Genomic DNA, 23,908 nt, shown 5'->3' with positions numbered 1-23,908 from the left:
CGTGACCGCCTGAGTGCTCTGGTTACCTCCCAGTCTCCAAAGACGTGCAGGTTTGTAGGTTAATTGGCTCCGGTAAGATTGTAAATTGTCTCTAGTGTGTGGGATAGTGTTAGTGTACGGGGTGAATGCCAGTCAGTGCAGACTCGATGGCTGAAGGGCCTGTTTCGGCAGGTGTATCTCTAAAGTTTAAAGTCTAAAGTAGAGCCGCTGCCTCACTGCCAAAGATCCGGGTTCGATCCTGGGTGGAGTTCGCACGTTCTCCCTGTGGTCACATGGGTATCCTCCCACATCCCAAAGACGTGCAAGTTAATTGCCTTCTGTAAATTGTCCATTGTGTGCATGGAGTGGATGAGAAAGTGATTTGTTGATGAGTGGTTGGCGTGGTCTGATGGGCTGAACGGCCTGTTTCCATGCTATATCTCTTAACTAAACTAAACTAAACTAATCACACTTTTCAGCAAACATTCAGATATGCTCTCTGTAGCCTCTGCCCCCACCCTCCTCTCACCCCTACATTTGATTCAGGGCAAATTGTTGGTAATTTCTCTGTGAAGCATCTTAGGATGTGTAAATGTGTCAAAAGAGGTACGTAAATGCAAGTGTTTACTATTGCCTGTTTCAACCTCTTTTTGGACGGTTCCCTAGCTTGTCATGTGGAGATTTGGATAAATAGTGACTCGACAGAGAGATCATCAGAATCAGGGAAATCAAGGAAAAGGAATCTTTTCCTAAACTTTCCAAAACACTTTCTGGTTGACTCAAACAATCAGATGCAAATAGATTAAACACATTTATTTAGCACTTTTCAGATTCCCCTGAGAACACTGCAGCTAATTAAGTATCTCTACATGCCCACATGGGAAACACACGAGCAGATTTATAGGCAGCAAGACCCCACAAACAGCAAACAGGTAATCAGATTGGGAGGCACCTTGAAGCACGTGGAACATTGGATATATTTAGGATCATCCTACCGTGACAACAATGCAGAACATTGAATTCTCACATCTTTTAACTGGTAAATTGTTGTGTAATGATTGTTCAATGGTTCAATGGCATGGTGGCGCAGCGGTAGAGTTGCTGCGATCCTGACTACGGGTGCTGTCAGTACAGAGTCTGTACGTTCTCCCCATGACCACGTGGTTTCCCCCGGGTGCTCCGGTTTCCTCCCACACTCCAAAGACGTACAAATTTGTAGGTTAATTGGCTTTGGTAAAAAATTTAAATTATCACTAGTGTGTAAGAAAGTGCTAGAGTACGGATGCTGCTACAACTTCTTACGAGATGGCAGACAGGGTTCAAAAGATGGTATCTGTGATTGTCAAAAAGTGTTCTCTCCATACAGGTAGTCCCGTTGTTATGCATTAATTGCATTAATAAGATTGCATTTTAAATCATAATAATTGCATCAATGGGGAAAAGGGGGTTAGGTGATAGATTCATATTCGCAATGACAATGTTTTCTTGCAGGATTTCAAAAGCAAAGATTTTATTTTAATAGTTGAGGTTATTTTTGTCACTGCAATCTAAAAATAATAAAGACTGTATCTTACTTTGTTTAATAAGAGAATCATGGCACAGTATAATACAAGTGATTGCTTGTCAGTTTCAATGACTACCTGTGGTGAAATCGACAGGCTGTGCTCTTAAGAGACACTGGTGTTTGATTACTGCTGGGAAGTTACGTGAAAAACTTATTTTTTTCCCTCTAGACTATTTTCTTGCCGTCATCTTTTTTTCTGTCATTTTCCAAAGCAACAGTTAAGTAGTTTGCTAGTTTCCGATTGAAACATTTTTTTGAAAATCCTGCGAGAAAACATTATTTTCCCCCTTGTTATAACCAATTTGGCTTGTGCAATACAAATAGGGTCCACTAATTTATGAATCAAGTTATATCTAATTCACATTATGGAAATGAACGTTTTAGCAGAACTACTTGTACTTGTACACTGAGCCATGTGGGATTATTTGTTCAAGTCTAGCAGGGCTGGGTCAAGAGCTGCATAAACTGAAGATAGACACAAAAGGGTGGAGTAACTCAGCAGGACAGGCAGCATCTCTGGAGAGAAGGAATATGTCGAGACCCTTCATCAGACTGAAGAAAGGACTCGATCCGTAACATCACCGATTTCTTCTATCCAGAGATGTTGCCTGACCCACTGAGTGACTTCAGCCTTTTGTGTCTATCTTCGGTGCAAACCAGCATCTGCAGTTCCTTCCTGCACACGAGCTACATAAACTGAGCCTCGCTTGATTTCCATTAAGCCTGCTTTGTCTGTGGTTCCCATCTTTGGAGGCATTAAATCTTGCTTCTGGGGTTTGCAGCGAGAAAATAATTCAACTTTCAGAGAAAGAAAGCATATTTGACAACTGTGTACGCAAGAAACTGCAATTGTTGGTTTACTAGAAAAAACACGAAGTGCTGGAGTAACTTAGAGGGTCAGGCACCCTCACTGAAAGAAAACAAAGGTGATGTTTTGGGTTGGGACCCTTCTTCAAACTGGCCACTTGGAGATTGGATTACAGAAGTATCCTGGGCAGAACCAGTGCAAAATTCTAACTTCCCTGACATCTCCCAAGCAATCGTGGGTGGCATGGTGGCGCAGTGGTAGAGCTGCTGCCTTACAGCGCCAGAGACCCGAGTTCGATTCTCACTATGGGTACTATCTGTAGGGAGTGAGTACGTTTTCCCCATGACCTGCTTGAGTTTTCTCTGGGTACTCCGATCTCCTCCCATACTCCACAGGTTTGTAGGTTAATTGGCATGGTAAAATTGTAAATTGTCCCTAATGTGTGTAGGATAGTGTCAGTGTGCGGGGATCACTGGTCGGTGCAAGCTTAGTCGGCCGAAGGTCCTGTTTCCACGCTGTATCTCTAAACTAAACCAAACTAAAAGAACAGGTAAAAATGGTCCTTGATTATCTTGGCTGTATTCTAAACCGAGAAAATATGAGCAATATGTTGTCTCTCCACGGCAGATGTCGGCGTTATAATTAGACAACCTGTTCGCAAGAGCCACAGTATCCTCAGGGGAAGGGGAACGGAAATACAAGGACAATCAGGGAATTAAATCAGGTGTATTCATTTGCCGATGAAAAGCTGAACAGGACCACGAGCAGGGCACGGCGCTGCAGCAGTAGAATTGCTGCCGTAGAGCATCAGTGACCCGGGTTCAAACCTGATTACTTCTTTGTATGGAGTTTGTATGTTCTTGTACGTTATACGTGATCTGCGTGGGTTTTCTCCGGGTGCTCCAGTTTCCTCCCACACTCCAAAGCCACACTGCTTTGTAGGCTAATTGGCTTGGTATAATTGTAAATTGTCCCTAGTTGTGTGTGGGCTAGAGTTCATGTACGGGGATCGCTAGTTTGCGCGGACTCAGTGGGCCGAAGAGCCTGTTTCCGCGCTGTATATCTAAATTAAACTAAAAATCATGCAGACAGAGGCTGTAATCTTGGCTCTCCAAAGGCTTACAGAGTCGAAGCCCTTGCCATAATCCCATGACTTCTCGAGGAGAAAATGATTCTCCTCGCCAGTCCCTTCAGCAAATTGCCTGAAATCTGCAAAGTTAGTCAGTGGAAGAGTAACTTTCCAAGCTGTGAGAAGTGATACGTGTACCGAGGTGCAGTGAAAAATTGAGCCACTGCATTGTATGCTGATTGACTGGCCTGAATATGATCGTCTCTCAGGAGCAGGAATACACTTCTGTTGTCGGTTCCAGTGTTTTGAACAAGTTATTTTTGAGCAAAGTTGCTACATGTAATATGCCATCTAGCCACTGGATGGTGCTGCTTCACACTCAGCAAAAATTAATACAAATATTCTGCACAATACCTTAGACTTTAGAGATGCAGCGCGGAAACAGGCCCTTCGGCCCACCGAGTCCGTGCTGACCAGCGATCACCCCGTACACTATCGTAGCACTATCCTACACACTAGGGACAATTTACAATTTTACCGAAGCCATTTTACCTAAGCCATTTACCCTACAAGCCTCTAAGCCTACCAGAGCACCCGGAGAAAACCCACGCAGGTTACAGGGAGAACGTACAAACTCCGTACAGACAGCACCCGTGGTTAGGATCGAACCCGGGTCTCCAGCGCTGTAAGGCAGCAACTCTACCAGTGTGCTGTCCATAAACCTTTTGGATAATATTGACGTTATTTCAAGCTGTAACTGCAGGCAGTAAAAGTGAAGGTAAATGTTACAGATTAAAGTATCAGCCATGCTTGTGAAAGTGTCAGGTCTGCCCCCAAGGCATGAGCATGTAATCTAGGGGTCCATGTACTGATGTGGATGCTACCTTTATTAGTTAAGAGTCAAGAATCAAGAGAGTCAAACAGGTTTAATTGGCATTAATACCGGCAATGGAAGAACAAAATTCTTACTGATCAGACTGATCAGTCTGATGAAGGGTTTCGGCCCGAAATGTTGCCAATTTCATTTGCTCCTTAGATGCTGCTGCACCCGCTGTGTTTCTCCAGCATTTTTGTCTACCTTCGATTTTCCAGCATCTGCAGTTCCTTCTTAAACACTACATAGTACTAGCAGGGCGACACGGTGGAACAGCGGTAGAGTTGTTGCCTTACAGCGACAGAGTCCTGGATTCGATCCCTACTACGAGTGCTCTCTGTACGGAGTTTGTACGTTCTCCCTGTGACCGTGTGGGTTTTCTCTGGGTGCTCCGGTTTCGCCCTACTCTCCAAAGAAGTACAGGTTTGTGTGTTAATTGGCTTCTATAAAATTGTCCCTAGTGTGTAGGATAGCGCAAGTGTATGGGGTGATCGCTGGTCGATGCGAACTCGGTGGGCCGAAGGACCGTTTTCCACGCAGTAACTCTAAAGTCTAAAGTAACCCTAATGAGGCAAAAACAAAGTCCATAGTGCAACTGAATAAACATTGATACAATCACAAAGAACGCTCGTCAACGCCTCTACTACTTCCTTTGAAGATGGAAGAGATTTGGTATGTTGACGTATACTCAATCGAACTTCTTTAGATGTACGGTAGAGACCATATTAACTGTTTGCATCAAGGCCTACTTCGGCAACTTGAACATCTAGGACCGAAGGAAAATACAGAGAGAGGTTGGCATTACCTTGTTCATCATAGGTACTGGTCTCCCCACCATTGAAGGTAGCCAATGTAATTTAAGGCCCACACCACTCTGGCCATGTTCTCATTTCTCCATGACCATCAGGCAAAAGTACAGGAGCCTGAAAGGTTCTTCAGGTTCAAGAAGTACTTGCCCAGGAATTTGAAGCAGGTAACTTTCTCCACCGTCTTCCCTTCGATGAAGACTGGTTCATGGATCACTGGTTTTCCCTCCTGAAGTCAACAATAAGTGCCTTGGTCTTGCTGATGTTGAGAGCAAGATTGTTGTTCTAGCATCATTCAGTCAGATTTTCAATCTCCCTCCTATACTTTGTACTCATCGTTCCTTGCTATTCAACCAACAATGGTGGTGTTGTGGGCAAATTTATAGATGATGTTGGAGCTGTCCCTGGCTACACGTTCATGGGTATAGAGCAAGTAGAGCAGGGGGCTGAGCACAGAACCTGAGCTGTTCCTTTGCTGATTGTTATCAAGGAGAAAGCGATGTCGCCAATTTGCACTGATTGTGGTATGCCGATGAGAAAATCGAGGATCAAATTGCAGAGGGAAGAGCAGAGATCCAATTCTCTGAATTTGGTGATAAGTTTGGAGGGGATGATGATGTTGAATGCTGAACTGTAGTCAATGAACAACAGTCTAATGTCCAGTGCTTTACCCAGCCCCACCCATGTCCTCTTGCATAGTATTAAACCCGTTAAGGGCCTGTCCCACTTACGCGACCTATACAGGTGAATGCCAGCACCCATGATAGGTCGCCAAAGTTTTCAACATGTTGAAAATTCAGCGGCGACCAGAAAGATGCTACAACTCTTTGGAGACCTCTCACGACCATAGGAGACCTCTCACGACCATAGGAGACCTCTCACGACCATACAGCGTCTTTCTGGTCGCTGCTGAATTTTCAACATGTTGAAAATTTCAGCGACCTATCATGGGTGCCGGCAGTCGCCTAGAAAGGTCGAGTAAGTGGGACAGGCCCTTAACTTACCGAACTTGCACTCCTGGCCTTGACCACCCACTCACCAGCATCCCATTGATGATGGCTAACCAGCATAATCAAGGATGAGTCGCTCCCTGGCCGCTCCCTCTTTTCCCCTCTCCCAAAAGGTACACCTGTGAAAACGCACACCTCCAGATTCAGGAACAGTTTCTTCCCAGCTGGTATCAGGTAACTGAACCATCCTACCAACAACTAGAAAGTGGTCCTGAACTACTATCTACCTCACTGGAGACCCTCAGACTATCTTTGATCAGAGTCACAGGCTTTATCTTGCTCTAAACGTTATTCACATTATTTCCTTTATCACGTATCTATGTATCTACACTGTGAACGGCTTGATTGTAATCATGTATTGACTTTCCGCTGACTGGTTATCATGCAACAAAAGCTTTTCACTGTACCTCGGTACATGCGGCAATACCCCAGCCCATGATCTGGATCTGACCATCAACACGCTCCTCTCTCTAAGCTCAGTTTTAGAACTAGATGTGGCAATTCTCCTTTGACACGTTTGGACCATGCAGGAGGAGAAGAGTAAAGCTGATCAGTGAAGTCTGAAGTTCACAGCAGGAGATCCACAAATGGGAACAGTGGAATACAATGCCAGGCTGGGAGCTGGCCACATTCCTGTTTATTGGAACTAGCAGTGTAAAAATTAGTTATTTCCTGTTTTACAAGTGTCTACACTTCAGGCTGATAGATTTTAGTTTAGTTTAATTTAAAGATACAACGCGGAAATGGGCCCTTCGGCCCATCAAGCCCACGCTGACCAGCAATCCCCACACATTAACATTATCCTACACACACTGGGGACAATTTACATGTATACCAACCCAATTAACCTACAAACCTGTACGTCTTTGAAGTGTGGGAGGAAACCGAAGGTCTCAGTGAAAACCCACGCGGCCACGGGGAGAACGTACAAACTCCGTACAGACATTACCCATCGTCAGGATCGAACCCGGGTCTCTGGCGCTGTAAGCGCTGTAAGGCAGCAACTCTACCGCTGCACCACTGTGCCGCCCCACAAATTTTATTAGTATATAAAATGCTTTTGAATCTCTTGTAATTGTTCAAGGTGGTATACTCAGATTGCATAATTACAAGTCTGAAACTGAAAGACAAACTCATTACATAAATACGTGCTAGATCTAAGGATCTATTTTAATGTTTCAGGTTGGCATGTCTGGAAGATCAGTTAAATGACCTCTCTGAGCTTCATCAACATGAGACGATGGATCTAAAGCAAGAGCTGGCAAGCATTGAGGAGAAAGTAGCCTACCAGTCATACGAGAGGGCACGTGACATTCAGGTCTGCAGTTTTCTGATAAAACTCTCTGTTTCCCCTACTCCCACTAACACTAAATTGTCAAGTTTGTGTTCAAGGCCTTTGATTAACTTCAATCCTCCCAGTTCATTGGCTATATTTAAGAGGGAGTTAGATGTGGCCCTTGTGGCTAAAGGGATCAGGGGGTATGGAGAGAAGGCAGGTACAGGATACTGAGTTGGATGATCAGCCATGATCATATTGAATGGCGGTGCAGGCTCGAAGGGCCGAATGGCCTACTCCTGCACCTATTTTCTATGTTTCTATGTTTCTGTTACCTTTCTTTGGCCTCGCAGCCCTTGCGTCTTCCTCCAATTCTGACCCCCTCGGACTTTATTTGCTGCTCCTCTGTAGTTGTACCTTCAGCTGCAAGCTTTGGGAATTTTCTTCTAAAAAACTTTTTTCTCAATAGCTCCTCCTTAAATTACCCTTTAAAACATGTGTTTTGGACAACAGTCCTGATAATGTAATATAAAAACAAAGAGAAAAACTGCAGGTGCTGGAACTTAGAACAATGTCGGCTGTTCAGGCAACATCTGTGGACTGAGAATCATTGATGTTCCAGGGTAGACAAAAATGCTGGAGAAACTCAGCGTGTGCGGCAGCATCTATGGAGCGAAGGAAATAGGCAACGTTTCGTCCCGAAACGTTGCCTATTTCCTTCGCTCCATAGATGCTGCCGCACCCGCTGAGTTTCTCCAGCATTTTTGTCTACCTTCGATTTTCCAGCATCTGCAGTTCCTTCTTAAACATTGATGTTCCAGGCCAGTGAGGCAGATGTAATACAACAAAAGACATTCCCCCAAAGCACTTTAATACATTGTACAAACTTAGTACAAGTTTATATTGTTCTATACATCTGGGTATAAGGAAATTACTTGGTTCTTGAAGCTTACAGAGTAAACATTATACATGTGATAATGATACATCACAGAGTTAACAGTATTTATTTAATAATGATAAATACAACAATAAACACGGCAAGAATAAAATGGCAAAATGTTTCATGATTGCACTGCAAAAAAAACCAAATACTGTAAAGGAATAACCATATGAGATAGAGTTAAGAGTAAGAGTACGTCACACAACCAGCAGGAAGGGAGTGTGAAAGAGATGATAGGAGCAGAATTAATGATGAATATCATTATGATAGGAGCAGAATTAGGCCATTCGGCCTATCAAGACTACTCTGCCACTCAATCATGGCTGATCCTCTTAATCCCATTCTCCTGTCTTCTCCCCATAACCCCCTGACACCCATACTAATCAAGAATCTATCTATCTCTGTCTTAAAAATATCCATTGCCTTGGCCTCCACAGCTGTGACTAGTTCATGAGCCTGATAACAGTGTGGGTGATTGGCCTCATCAGCAACAACGATGAGTCGGCCTACAGGGAGGAGGTCCAGCACTTAGCAGCATGGTGCGCTGACAACAACCTGGCCCTTAACTCCAAGAAGACCAAGGAGCTCATTGTAGACTTCAGGAAGTCCAGGGGCGGCACGCACACCCCCATCCACATTAACGGGACGGAGGTGGAACGTGTTTCTAGCTTCAGGTTCCTGTGAGTCAAAATCTCCGATGACCTCTCTTGGACCCACAATACCTCAACTCTGATCAAGAAGGCTCACCAGCGTCTCTTCTTCCTGAGGAGACTGAAGAAGGTCCATCTGTCTCCTCAGATCCTGGTGAACTTCTACCGCTGCACCTTCGAGAGCATCCTTACCAACTGTATCACAGTATGGTATGGCAACTGCTCTGTCTCCGACCGGAAGGCATTGCAGAGGGTGGTGAAAATTTCCCAACGCATCACTGGTTCCTCGCTCCCCTCCATTGAGTCTGTCCAAAGCAAGCGTTGTCTGCGGAGGGCGCTCAGCATCGCCAAGGACTGCTCTCACCCCAACCATGGACTGTTTACCCTCCTACCATCCGGGAGGCGCTACAGGTCTCTCCATTGCCGAACCAGCAGGTCCAGGAATAGCTGTCACTCTACTCAACAACGTACCTCGGTGACTGCCAATCACCCCCCCCCCCCGGACACTTAATATTATTTATTCAAATCATTTGCTATGTCGCTCTTCCAGGGAGATGCTAAATGCATTTCGTTGTCTCTGTACTGTACACTGACAATGACAATTAAAATTGAATCTGAATCTGAATCTGAATCTGAATCTGAATCTGAAAAGCTTTTTTTTCCCCAATGACTGGGGTTTTTTTTTTAAAGCCTAATTAAGGCAGAAGACCTGCAACTTGAGATGGCTGGTTTTAGAATGCTGATATTAGTTTTAATGTAAGTTCCCTTTTTTAATAATAGAAGCAAGCATACTATATGTCACCACCAGCAAAGTGCACATTCTGCAGATGCTGTAACTGTGAGGCAGGTGTGCAGATGCCTCGGTCACTTCCTGAATGGGTTTTTCGTTCCCGTAATTGTGGAGGAAGTTCACATCCAGAGTCTAACTTGCTTTCCCCAATGAATGGGCTGGCCTGTGATTTCAGGTTCAAGTGAGTTTATTGTCATGCGTCCCTGTTAGGACAATGAAATTCTTGCTTTGCTTCAGCACAACAGAACATAGTAGGCATTGACTACAAAACAGATCAGTGTGTCCATATGCCATTATATAAATATATACACACATGAATAAATAAACTGATAAAGTGCAAATAACAGATAATGGGCTATTAATGTTCAGAGTTTTGTCCGAGCCAAGTTTAATAGCCTGATGGCTGTGGGGAAGTAGCTATTCCTGAACCTGGTTGTTGCAATCTTCAGGCTCTTGTCTTGTTCCTTCTACCTGAAGGTAATGGGGAGATGTGTGTGTGGCCAGGATAGTGTGGGTCCTTGATGATACTGCCAGCCTTTTTGAGGCAGCGACTGCGATAGATCCCCTCGATGGAAAGGAGGTCAGAGCCGATGATGGACTGGGCAGTGTTTACTACTTTTTGTAGTCTTTTCCTCTCCAGGGTGCTCAAGTTGCCGAACCAAGCCACGATGCAACCGGTCAGCATGGTCTCTACTGTGCACCTGTAGAAGTTAGAGAGAGTCCTCCTTGGCAAACCGATTCTCCGTAATCTTCTCAGGAAGTAGAGGCGCTGATGTGCTTTCTTAATAATTGCATCAGTATTCTCGGACCAGGAAAGATCTTCAGAGATGTGCACGCCCAAGAATTTGAAACTCTTGACCCTTTCAACCATCGACCCGTTGATATAAACGGGACTGTGGGTCCCCATCCTACTCCTTCCAAAGTCTACAATCAGTTCCTTGGTTTTGGTGATGTTGAGGTTATTGTGCTGGCACCATATGGACAGTTGCTCGATCTCTCTTCTATATTCTGACTCATCCCCATCAGTGATACGTCCCACAACAGTGGTATCGTCAGCGAACTTGATGATGGCGTTCCTCTTTGAGGAAATAACTGGAGAAGTTGAGAGGGGGGGAACTGAGTGGATGTGAGCTTGGCTCCCTCGGCACAACAGTCTTTAGCTAATTTGATCCACTGCACATGATATCAAGAAATAGCTAACTGCATTGGATACAGTAAGGCTCTGGGCCCCGACAACATTCCAGCAATGGTACTGATGACTTGTATTCCAGAACTTGCTGTGCCCATGGCAAAGCTGTTCCAGTATAACTACTACACTGGCGTCTTCCTAACAATGTGGAAATTGGCCAGGTATGTCCTATCCACAAGAAGCAGCACAGATCCAACCTGGCCAATAACCACCCCATTAGTCTACTCATTGAGAGTGCCATCAAGCGGCACTTGCTTTGCAACAACCTGCTTACAGAAGCTCAAAGTTACACGGCTCCTGCCCTCATTACTGCCTTGGTCCAAAAATGGACAAAAGAGCTGAACTCCAGAGTAAGCGCCCTTGATATCAAGGCAGCATTTGACCGAGCATGGCTTCAAGGAGCCCTGGCAAAACTGGTCACTGGAAATCTGCCAAGATGGTTGTGGGCCTGTTTCCGCTGTTTCTCTAAAGTCATGTTAGAAGATTCAGCACACTTCCAAATAAAATAAAGCAGTTCATTATTTTGAGAATCAGAAAACTGAAGATGCTGGAAATCTGAAATGAAATGCCTGTGAACATTAATTTGTTTCTCTTTCTACCTGCCGAACCTGCTGAGTATTTCTGGCATTTTCCCTTTTTTGGGAAATGCTTTGAGACTCTACATTTTTTAAAGTATTTGATATGTATGAATAGAATTTCTGCTTAATGAGAGTAGCACGTGGATCTGACTAGGGTGAAGGAAGTGTGGTTGCAAAAGGTCTTGAGAAGACTGCTGAGCTAGGGAATAGAAAAATCTTCCCGTCATCCGAGCACAGTGATTTCGAAACTAGGTAACGTTTAAAATGTCAGTCAAGATCACCGTCGTGTTTTGCCCACAGACATTCCTCCCTGCTGTTATCAGACACTTGAACCATCCTACCATGACCAAAAGTGCAGTCCTGAACTACTGAACTCATCAGGGACCATTGGACTATCTTTGATCGGACCCAAGATAGACACAAAATGCTGGAGTAACTCTGCGGGACAGGCAGCATTTCTGGAGAGAAGGAATGGGTGACCTTTCGGGTCAAGACCCTTCTTCAGACTGATCATGTCCTAGGGACAGCAGAACTAGATTTCTCTCTCCACTTTTAGATAATGTTCTTTCTTATGTGACTGAGGCCATTCTTTATAGTACTGTGAAGATATGATTACAGAATGGAGCTAACCTGTAGATAAAATAGACTTAAGGATGCCAGTTGTTACCCGGGAACAGCCTGCAGCTTAAAAAAGGTAATAAATATATTAAAAAATACACTAAATATATTACGAGGATGTAGCCAGGACTCCAGGGCCTGAGCTGTAAGGAGAGGTTGAGCAAGCTCGGCTTTTATTCCATGTATTGCAGGAAGATGGTGGGTAATCTTATGGAAGTAAATAATATCATGGGAGGATTACATAGGGTGAATGCACAGAGTCTCGTGCCCAGAGTAGAGGAATCAAGAACCAGAGGACATAGGTTTAAGGTGAGGGGGAAAGATTTAATAGGAACCCGAGGGGTAAATTTTTCACACAAATGGTGGTAGGTGTATGGAACAAGCTGCCATAGGAGGTAGTTGTGTCAGGTACTATCGCAATGTATAAGAACCATTTTGACAGGTACATGGATAGGAGGGACAGGTTTGGAGGGATATGGGCTAAACACAGGCAGGTGGGACTAGTGTAGCTGGGACATGTTGGTCGGCGTGGGCAAGTTGGACCAAAGGACCTGTTTCTACACTGTATCACTCTATGACTGTATCTAACAGCAGGCTACTGACCTTGTATGACTTCAGGGCCTTGTGTGCAATTGTCTGGATAGGAACAGCCTGAATCGGGCATCCTCAGGAACAGATTAATGTATTGGGTATCTCTCGATTGCAACAAAACATAAGGAAAAGGCAGAGATAGACACAAAATGCTGGAGTAACTCAGCCGGACAGGGAGCATCTCTGGAGAGAAGGAATGGGTGGCATTTTGGGTCGAGACTATTCTTCAGACAACCCAGAACATCACCCATTCCTTCTCTCCAGAGATGCTGCCTGTCCCGCTGAGTTACTCCTGCATTTTGTGTCTATATTCGGTTTAAATCAGCATCTGCAGTTCCTTCCTACACATTAGATCGAACCTGACTGACTTTACCTTGTACTAAACATTATTCCATTATCTTGTATCTGTACACTAATCTGTACACTGTGAATGGCTCAATTGTAATCATGTCTTGTCTTTCCACTGACTGGTTAGCACACTATAAAACCTTTTCACTGTACACATGACAATAAGCTAAACTGAAACTGAAACTAGCGTGTAATTGATGAAAGGTCGTCAGGTCGAATCATTAATTGTCTCTCTTAGTGCAGATGCCTCCCGCTTAAAATGATTCCCAAGTGGTACCTTACCTGGCTACTTCAGCCACACCCACTGATGAGCCCTGTGTTGTGTGTTCTGCAGGAAGCGCTGGAATCGTGCCAGACACGCCTCGCCACCTTGGAGTTACATCAGCAGCAGCAGCAAGTGGTGCAGAGCGAAAATGCCAATGCCAAGGTGCTGCTGGCCAAATGTATCAATGTCCTTTTGGCCATCATGACTGTCATCCTTGTCTGCGTCTCCACAGTCGCCAAGTTCAGCATTCCTCTCATGAAGAGCCGTTTGCACATCATGTGTACAATCTGCGCAGTGATGCTCATTTTCATCTGTTGGAAGAAATGGGATCAGCTTCAGTATCTGACAGAGCATATTTTTATATATCCGTTATGATGTCGTTCTTGTCAGGCTGATATTATTTTCAAATGGAAAAATTCTATGATAAAGGAATTTATAAAATTACTTGCATAGGACAGAACTGCAGATGCTGGTTTAAACCGAGGATAGACACAAAAAGCTGGAGTAACTCAGCCAGACAAGCAGCATCTCTGGAGAAAAGGAATTCCTTTTGCTGTCTGACCAGCTGAGTTATAAAATTACTTCCACCTTGTATACCAACATAAAACGGGAGTTTGCCAATTTGTCCAATAAATTATTTTGTTGCAAAATCATCTGCATCTTCTTTTGCTGCTACAGTCCAGAGCCATTACCCATTGTTTTTAATAGACTTTATGATGCGTGTCATTCCTTGCATGAGATGATTTTTTGAACAGAATACTGATGAAGGGATCACTTTTTTTGATTACATATTATTTTATAGACCACTTGGAAAACAGCAAGACAGAATAAGAAGAGTGGAACAAGAACGTCGTATTTTGTTTCCTTGAATATCTTCATCTTATGTCTACCTAAAACCTGCTCTTGGAGAGAGAGAGACAACTGGAGGGCAAATCTCTCCAAAGTACAGATTGTGGAAAGTTCACACGATGACTGTCTTTCTGTTGGGCTCTGTGCTACTGAACACTTCCACCATGCTACTTGGTGTGAAAGATTTATCAATCAGGATTGGATTAACTTTCTATTAAACCAGTCCTGAAAAATGAACACTTTAATGCCATCTCTGAGGTAAATGTTACCAGCCAATGTTCTTATTCCAATTTTTAACTGTGGACCTCCCTGGAGTTCATTTCTATGATCCAGGTGTATGTTAAATGTTGGTCGTATGTAATTATTTTGAAAGAGAACAATTTTAAACACTGTAGTACTGTATAGTCATCTTTTCAAATCTCACCACGAGATACAATTACCACGGGTCTTAAAGAATTTTTCTCATATTTATGAGTTTAAATGTATGTATATTTATGTGGGGGGAAAAGTGCAATCAATCTCTCACCAGAAGTGCTTAGGACCAGGGCTGTTATACTGCTGAAATGCAACCATAACTAATACAAGTACAATAGGTCACATTTAATCATGGGTTTCAATTTGTCCAGGCATTACTGATGAAGAACGCTATACCTTTTTGGGAGATATTTTACAGGGTTTTTAACTATTAATGTAAAACGTGACCACAAAGAGGCCAAGGTTGGGGATAGTGCAAAAAGGTTTGTTATGTGAGCCATCTTTTGAGATTCCACACAGACTACACAATGATCCTGTTAGTCCTATTACTTGATTCATAATGAGATTTGTATTAAACTTGTTATGTGATACCTGTTTGCTGTGTACTAAAATCCACTGGTCAAATTAAATGATCATTTTTTTGAAAAGATATTTATTTTTTATTAGACTAAGTGGGACCAGTTGGGTCCCTGTCACACAGAAGACTTGGTCCCCCAACAAAATATTCCACCACTCACCCATAGCCCCCAACTGCACAGGCGCAGCTCATTTCCCCTCATCCCTAGCACTCTCTTCTCTTCACCCTCCCTCTTTTTCCCCCTCTCCACCGCCCCTCCCCAATCGCTCCCTCACCTCTCTCCCTCTCCTTTCCCCCACCCTCAGTCACTCCCTCCCTCCATAACTCCTCTCCCCTCCATACCCCCTCCTATCCTCCACTCCCCCCTCCTCTCCCTCTATTCCCCCTCCTCTTCCACCTTCCCGCCTCACCTCCTCCCTCTTATTTTCCCTCTCCTCTTACCGTCCCCAATCCCTCCCTCACCTCTCATTTTCCCTTCCCTCAATCTCTCCCTCCCTCCATCTCTCCCTTCCCTACTCCCTCTATCCCCTCTCCTCCCCCACACTCCCTCCTCACTTCCCCAGGACTCGAGGTTGCCGCTGCTCTCCCTTCTTGCATTCTCTGGAGGAGCATCAGCCGTTTGTGCCCTTAGAGCCAGACCTTCGATCCTCGGCTCGGCCCGGAAGCACCAGCAGCTACGGCCGCACTGGCGTGTGGGCGGGGAGGGGAGGGTTTGTGGGGAGAGCTCGGAGAAGACGGGGGAAGAGCCATGGGGGAGAGGGAGGTACCACAGTGCAGGGGGGCGGGAGCCAGCGAGGGGAATCAGAGGGAAAGGGGCTGGAACTGCGGGGCATTGCGATGGTGGTACGTTTGGAACTCACAGTGGGCGCTGGACGCTCTCCTCCGCCGGGATCAGACTCTCCGCTTGGTGTTTGGCAACATTTCTGACTTTGGGCCGCTTCCGGTCTCTCCGAAAATTGTGTCCGGTTGGAGACCTCCGCTGGCCATCCGCAACGTCCCTCAGCTCCAGTAAAGACGTGATGGCGCAGGAATGGACAGACCGTCTTGGGGAGTGACAGGAGAAGAGACCAATCTGTGCGGTGCTCATGGCAAGAGAGATCAAACAGCGCATGCGCTTTTTTTTAACAATTTTTAAACCTCGGCAACTTTTACAATATACTACCGATCGGAACGAAACTTGATGCACTCGCAGCACAGAACGGTGAGTGAGTTGACAAAAATCATAGTGCTATCGCGTACCGTTTTTGCGCAAATAGAAAAACCGCGCAAACCGGAAGAGCACAAGAACAGCTTTAGTTATGTATAGATAGAAGATAAATAGGAAATAGATTGATTGTCATCTACACCAAAGTGCATTGAAATATCTTGTGCACATGAAGCTCACAGTCACAGAGCAAAAACATACAATGATGATAAATAAAAAAATAAATACGAGTACAAAACAACAGATAGTACAAGACAATTGTGAAAAATTATAGATAATACAAAAATAATTAAAGAATTATAATGGATTAATAAGATAAGAGTAAGAGTGTGTGGCAGCACTTCAGGAAAGGGGTGTGAAAGAGGTGATTGCTCTCGGAATCAGTGCTGAACGTACAAGCTTTCAAGCTCCAATACCTGTTCTCAAATAGTAGTAGAGAGAAAAATGAATGGCCAGGGTGGCAGGCTAATGTTTTCAGCCTTCTTAATGGAACGCATCATGAAGATGGACTGTATGGAAGGAAGTGACAAGCAAAGTCACCGCTCTTTGCAGGTTCAGGCAGTTAAAAGAGCAGAATGGTTGTTGAGATGCATCTCGTCAGAATACTTTCTATTGGTCATATGTAAAAGTTCGAGAGAACGCAGACATATTGAGTCTTAGATGCCTAAGGAAGTAAATAGGAGGATGCTTTTTTTTGATCACCACATCAGTGTGAAGGGACCAGGTGATATGGATGCCTAGGAACCTGAAGCTGGCTCCATTCATATGGATAGAAACAGAAATTAGAAAGTAGGCCATTTGGCCCGTCAAGCCAGAATTCAATATGATCATGGCTGATCACCCAAAATCAGTACCACATTCCTGCTTTTTCCCCATATCCCTTGATCCCGTTAGCATTTAAAAGCTATATCCAACTCTCTCTTGAAAACATCCAGTGAATTGTGTCCATTGCTTTCTGTGGCACCGAATTCCACAGATTCACAACTCTCTGGGTAAAAAGGTTTTTCCTCATCTCAGTCCTAAATGGTTTACCCCTTATTCTTAAACCGTGACCCCTGGTTCTGGACTCCCCCAACATCAGTACATCGATATAGACAATAGGTGCAGGAGTAGGCCATTTGGTCCTTCGAGCCTGCACCTCCATTCAATGTGGTCATGGCTGATAATCCACTATCAGTACCTCGTTCCTGCCTTTTCCCCATACCCCTTGATTCCGCTATCCCTGGGGAACATTTTTCCTGAATCTGGCCTGTCCAATCACTGGAGAATTTTATATGTTTCTATAAGATTGCCTCTCATCCTCCTAAATTCCAGTGTATACAAGCCCAGTCCACCCATTCTTTCCTCCTATGTCAGTCCTGCCATCCCGGGAATTAACCTGGTGAACCTACGCTGCACTCCCTCAATAGCAAGAATGTCCTTCACAAATTAGGAGACCAAAACTGTACACAATACTCCAGTATTTTCAGTATTTGCATTTTAAATAAAAGCTAAGTTTGGATTTTGAAATGTTTTACATGTTTCAGGGTTTTGTCGTAAATCGTAATTAATTTATTAGTCACGTATGTAAATTCATACAAGGAATTTGGTTTGCCATAGTCATACCAAAAAAGCAACAAGACACACAACTACATAAAAATTAACATAAACATCCACCACAGCACAATAACGTATAATCTTATTCCCTTCTTTTCTCCCGCGGTCGGAGCAGTCTAACCATCCGCAGTCAGAGCGATCAAAGCTCCAACAGCCGGCGATCGAAGCTCCCGCGTTGGGGCAGTCGAAGCTATTGCGGTTGGAGCTCCTGACGTCGGTCCCTAACCATGGGACCACCAGCTCCACGATGTTAAGTCCGCAGGCTCCCGCGGTTGGAGCTCCCGAGGTCGATCCCCAGCAAGAGTCCGCCAGCTCCTCGATGTTAGGCCTACAGTGCGGACGGAGATATGATACGGAAAACATAGAAAATAGGTGCAGGAGTAGGCCATTCGGCCCTTCGAGCCTGCACCACCATTCAATGTGATCATGGCTGATCATCCAACTCAGTATCCTGTACCTGCCTTCTCTCCATATCACCTGATCCCTTTAGCCACAAGGGCCACATCTAACTCCCTCTTAAATATACCCAATTAACTGGCCTCAACTACCTTCTGTGGCAGAGAGTTCCAGAGATTCACCACTCTCTGTGTGAAAAATGTTTTTCTCATCTTGCATCTCCGTCGAGGAAAGAGATAACAAAAAATGTCCCCACCACCCACATAATACAAAACTAAAGAAGCACTAAACATACATTTAACAGACAAAAAAACAACAAAAGAAAAGGACAAGACAGACAGAAGACAGAATTGGCTGGGTGTTCAGTAAAAAGAAAATCATGCTTAGGGAGTCCTAAACAAGTGATGCAGAAATCCTCACAGGCAGATCTACTGATCACCACAGGTAGAGTGAACAGTCTTTCAGGTTAACTCAGCATCCTTCTGTTGGTAAAAGCCAAGTCAGTAAGTTGGTAAGTTCCAAGTCTCAGCATCTATATTCCTAGCATCTTACATAAAACATCAAACAGCACTTCTTGTCAATAAGCCAGATGTACACAAAGTGCTGGAGTAACTCCACGGGCCAGGCAGCATCTGGAGAAATAGGATGGGTGACGTTTCGTGTAGGGACCCTTCTTCAGACTCCAAGGCTCTAGCAGACTTCTGTGGCTCTTTCAATAAGCCTTGTCTAGCCATTACCAATCAATCCATTCAACTGTGATCTTCCAGTGCATGTCACCCCTTACCCGTGATCCAAGTTCAGTATCAAATGAAAGCAATACCCTTTGCCTCATGGAACTATTGATAACAAATGTCTGATCACTTTTCATTACGAACACGGTTATTTTCAGATGCTGGTTTCCAATGATTTGGCTTCAACCTCAACTTGGGTGATGCCCAGATATGAGTTCATATCAATTAGGAAATGTATGAGATCAATGAAAAAATAAATGAGTCAGTTCAATACTAATATGAATCTTGTATCTGAACTTTTTGCTTCTGCCTCTTCTTACTGAGAGCATTCCGTCAAGTTTATATTTTGAAAGCAATTAGTACACCTATCAAGCTTGAAGTAACAAAAAACTAGTAAGCATTTAAAAAAACTGATGTGTAATGAACCCATTCCCATTCAAACTTAATGCAAGCAGCATACCTCATAATCAGTCTTCAGTCACTCCTGTCGACACTACCTACCCGTGAATTTCTCTGTTTAGGTTACTATAGTAAACTGACCTGTCAGTGGTGTAAAGTAGTAAAGACAAAGCTATGGAGACACAATGAACTGCAGATGCTGGAATTTTGAGCAAAACAGAAAGTGCCAGAGGAACTCAGCGGATCAGTCAGCATCTGTGGTGGGAATGGCCTTTCAATGTTTCAGATCAGAACCTTTCTTCAGACGAAGCCATAATCTGCTCAGTTTAACATTACAAATGACTAGTGGTTTAGATCGTTCCATCACACATATAATGTCATGTATATGTCATCTTAGAGGTGTGATCTGCAGATGGTCAGATCCTGCAGCCAGCTACTAGGGGAAAGTACCATACAAATTCTGTGCTGCAAGTTTTGATGAAGAGTAAAATAGGGCAGTGTAGAGAAGCCAGCTGATGGGGATGCACAATGAAATCCTTGGTGCACTGGCAGATCTGCGAGAAACACTGTACAGAAGAAAGTGGGGTCAACCTTTAACAAGGTTTTTGAAACTCTTGAGCTCAGTCCCATCCTGAAGTGGTGCACAACTGTTTGTGTACTTAACCCAACCATAATCCACATGATCGCTCAGCTTCCACTGCAGCACTGCAGTCCATTCAATATCTGGCTGCTGTAGTCATTGTGTAAACTCAGACTATCGCCATTGAAGCTGTGGACATAATTGTTCAAGAGATTTGCAGAGTTTCATGAAAGTCACAAAATGGATCCTCCCACAAATTACTCAGAATATTGAGATGCTGTCCCAGGGTACAGCAAATGAGTCCGGAAGTCATTTTACAGCTTGGCCGAACTTTGGTTCGGCTGTATTTGGAGCATGTTGTGTAGTTCTGATCGCCCTATTATGGGAAGGATGTGAAGGCTTTGGAGAGGATGCGGACGTTTACCAGAATGCTGTCTAGATTAGACAGTATAGGCGATAAGGAGAGGTTGGAGAAACATGGATTGTTTTTTCTGCAGCATTTGAGGCTGAGGGACTTGATATAGGTATATAAAATTATGAAAGACATAGATAGGGTAGACAATCAGAACCTTTTTCTCAGGGAGGAAATGTAAAAAACTAGAAGGTATAGCTTAGTGAGGAAAAGTTTAGAGATGTGTGGGGCACATGTTTTACATTATAGTACTGGGTGCCTGGGACATGCTGCCGGAGTGGTAGAGGTGGATACAGTAGTTGTGTTTAAGAGGCTTAAAGATAGGTACTTGGATGTGCAGGGAATGAATAGGATATGGATCACTTGCAAGAAGTGATTAGTTTAACTTGGCATCATGTACAGCACATGTAGCATGCAGAAGGCCCTGTTCCTCTGCTGTTTGTTCTATGCTCTGGGAGTATCAGGATCATCCTCAAGTATGTCAGTTTTATCTTGGAACTTGGCCTCAGAATGTTCATAAATGCAAGTGTTATTTGCATCTTGCAGTTCGACTATTATTATTCAGCTTGACCTTGGGTCTGAAGTAGTCATCTTGTTTATTGGAAATATGGATCAACCTTGTGATGAGATAGATTGAGGAATGTTGGAGCAATTACAATACAATACAATACCAATTATTGTCATTTGAGCCTCAGTGAGGCTCAAACGAAATTCCGTTTCCACAGCCATATAAACAAAGACAATTTCCTACAGACATACACACAATTTAATTCACACAAACATCCCTCACAGTGAATTCACTGTGATGGAAGGCAAAGTCTTTTCTCTCCCCTGTTCTCCATTTCTCTCCCGATGTCCAAGCCCCAGGGGGGCGATGCTAAGTCCCACGGCCATTTTAGGCCGTGCCGGGCGATTTACGGCCCCGCTCCCGGTCTAAAAGTCAGTGTTGGAGCCCCCGGCGGGCGCCATAATGTCCCACGGCCATGAAGCCGCGCCGGGCGATGTACGTCCATGCTCCGGATCGTTCCAACCCCGCGACACGGGCTGGAGAAGTCGCGTTGCGGGAGCTCCGGGAAGCGGTCTCTCCCCCCGGACCCGCGAGCTCCCGATGTCCCAGTCCACCGGACCTGCGGCTGCGTTGCTGGAGCCTCCGAGCCCCAGGAGTCGAGTCGCAGCAGCGAGTCACCACCGCTCCCCACTCTCCGAGACCGGCCAGCCCCACGATGGTGAGTAGTCCGCAGCTCCGCAGTCTCCCGAGCCCCCGGGTCGTTCAGGTTGGAGGACGCTCCACAATGCTAGGCCCCAACGACAACGGAGACCCGACAGGGAAAAGGTCGGGTCTCCCGGACAGGGAAGAGATTTTAAACAGTTTCCCCCTCCCCACCCCCGCCCCCCACATATACACATTTAAAACCAGTATTAAAAAAACACCAACAGTACATTTAACTAGACAAAAAATAAAAAAAAGACAGACAGGCTGTAGGGGCCGCTGCAACGGGTGAGTCGCGCCGCCATTATTGACGATGTTGACGACGCCATTAACTGATCTACAATTTGTGGATGCTACATTTAAATGGAATTGGTGGGATTTTTGTCAATAGTTGCATTCTTGCGCATCTGTGTGAGTTTGAGGAAGAGTACTGAGCTCAAGCTTTTTCCATTTGAGGCAGCTGGCCAAAATAAAAGCCAATTCTGTCAAGGCAGCACTTTGAGACGGTAATCCACGCCTTTGTTACCACTCGGCTGGATTACTGCAATGCACTATATGTGGGGGTTAGTGGGTCCTCTATCGCCCGTCTCCAGATGGTACAGAATGCAGCTGTACGTCTTTTAACTGGCACACGTAAACATGAGCACATTTCGCACATTTTAGCCTCACTCCACTGGTTGCCTATTCAGTTTAGGATCCATTTAAAAATTATTTTATTTGCTTTTAAATCCCTGAATGGTCTTGCCCCGCCCTACCTATCTGAGCTTCTACACCCTTATACACCCGCCCGCTCTCTCAGGTCAGATAATCAGCTGCTCCTGAGTGGGCCTAAAACTAAGCTGAAGCTCAGAGGGAACCATGCCTTTGCTGTGTCGGCACCCAAATTATGGAACGATCTGCCTCTCCACATTAAACAGGCCTCTTCTCTGTCTGTTTTTAAATCACTTCTAAAAACCCATCTCTTCTTCGTGGCCTTTGATACCCAGTAAGATGTTGAATTTATTTACTTGATTTAATTTCTTATTTTGATTGCTTTTATTGGGTGGCTATTATTTTTACTCATGTTTTATGTCTTTTAATTTATTGTTGTATTTCATATGTAATTTTTGCGCCTCATGTGAGCTGTTATGTTGTCTGTTTATGATGTCTTGTTTATTCTTCTGTACAGCACTTTGGTCAACATTGGTTGTTTTAAAGTGCTTAACAAATAAAGTTGGATTGGATTGGATTGGATAATATAGCAATTTGGCATTAAATCAGCATCGTGTACTAATCAATATTCCGATTAGTCTATACTTTTTAACTATTGAAAGACCTGGAGTGGAAAGCCTCATCTTGAGATCAAATGGAGGTGGAGAGGGGTGGGAGATTGCAACCTTCATGTGGTCCGCCCTGTTTCGACGAATGCAATCAACCTGGCGTGCACAATCAAATAAGATCAAATAGAACAAGTTGTCCTACAACTTTAGGCTGTGCAAGCCCTTCAGTGTGAGAATGGGAAGGGGAGTTAAAGTGTTTAAGGGCCTGTCCCACAGTACGAGGTAATTCAAGAGCTCTCCCGAGTTCTTGAATCAAACTCGTGGTAAGTACGTAGAATGTACGTAGCGGGTACGTCGGAGCTCGAGACGTCTCTTAGCGGCTCGTAACGCTAACGGCAGGTACTCGGGAAACGCGGTAAGCTCGTGAAGATTTTTCAACATGTTGAAAAATGTCCACGAGAGCCCCGAGTACCTACGAGCGGCTATTACCGTAATTCTCCGAGTTCGAATCAGGGGAAACTCGGGAGAACTCTTGAATTACCTCGTACAGTGGGACAGGCCCTTTACTTTTTACTCGTACCAGCCCCTACTTGCCCGCTACGTACATTACATGAGCTCGAATCAGGGGAGAACTTGGGAGAACTCTTGAATTACTTCGTACAGTGGGACAGGCCTTTTAGCAACCGGGAGATCGTAGACCCAGACGGACTGAGCGGAGGTGTTGAGTGAAATGATCGGCCAGTCTACGCTTGGTCTCGTTGAAATATAGAGTCCACACCTGGAACTGTGCATGAGGTTGGAGGGGGTGCAAGTGAATCTCTGCCTAACCTGAAAGGACCATAGGGGTCCCTGGACAGAGTCGAGGGAGGAGGTATAGGAAGGAACTGCAGATGCTGGTTTACACCAAAGATAGACACAAAATGCTGGAGTAACTCAGCGGGACAGGCAGCATCTCATGAGAGAATGAATGGGTGACGTGTCTGGAGAGACCCTTCTTCAGACTGAAGTCTAGGGGCAGGTGTTGCATCTCCTGCGGTTACTGGGGAAGGTACCTGGGGAGAGCCCGCCTCCGCCTCCCCCTCCTC

The 23,908-nt window shown here is 44.7% G+C and overlaps 1 protein-coding gene across 3 annotated transcripts in view; it reads left to right on the top strand.

Annotated features, from left to right (window-relative positions):
* tmcc3 (transmembrane and coiled-coil domain family 3) overlaps positions 1–15,047 on the top strand; it is a 120,914-nt gene extending 105,867 nt beyond the window's left edge. For all 3 annotated transcript variants that reach the window (XM_033039385.1, XM_033039386.1, XM_033039387.1), the window contains 2 exons: positions 7,293–7,428; positions 13,425–15,047. In XM_033039385.1, the coding sequence (XP_032895276.1) occupies positions 7,293–7,428; positions 13,425–13,730 (442 nt within the window). In that variant the 3' untranslated portion in view covers positions 13,731–15,047. The remainder of the gene's footprint in view (positions 1–7,292; positions 7,429–13,424) is intronic.
* The last annotated feature ends 8,861 nt before the right edge of the window (positions 15,048–23,908 follow it).

The sequence above is a fragment of the Amblyraja radiata genome, chromosome 21, assembly GCF_010909765.2.
Source record: "Amblyraja radiata isolate CabotCenter1 chromosome 21, sAmbRad1.1.pri, whole genome shotgun sequence".
Taxonomy (NCBI): Eukaryota; Metazoa; Chordata; class Chondrichthyes; order Rajiformes; family Rajidae; genus Amblyraja; species Amblyraja radiata.
Note: the sequence above shows the minus strand (reverse complement) of the source record. Positions and strands in the feature narration are given on the sequence as shown.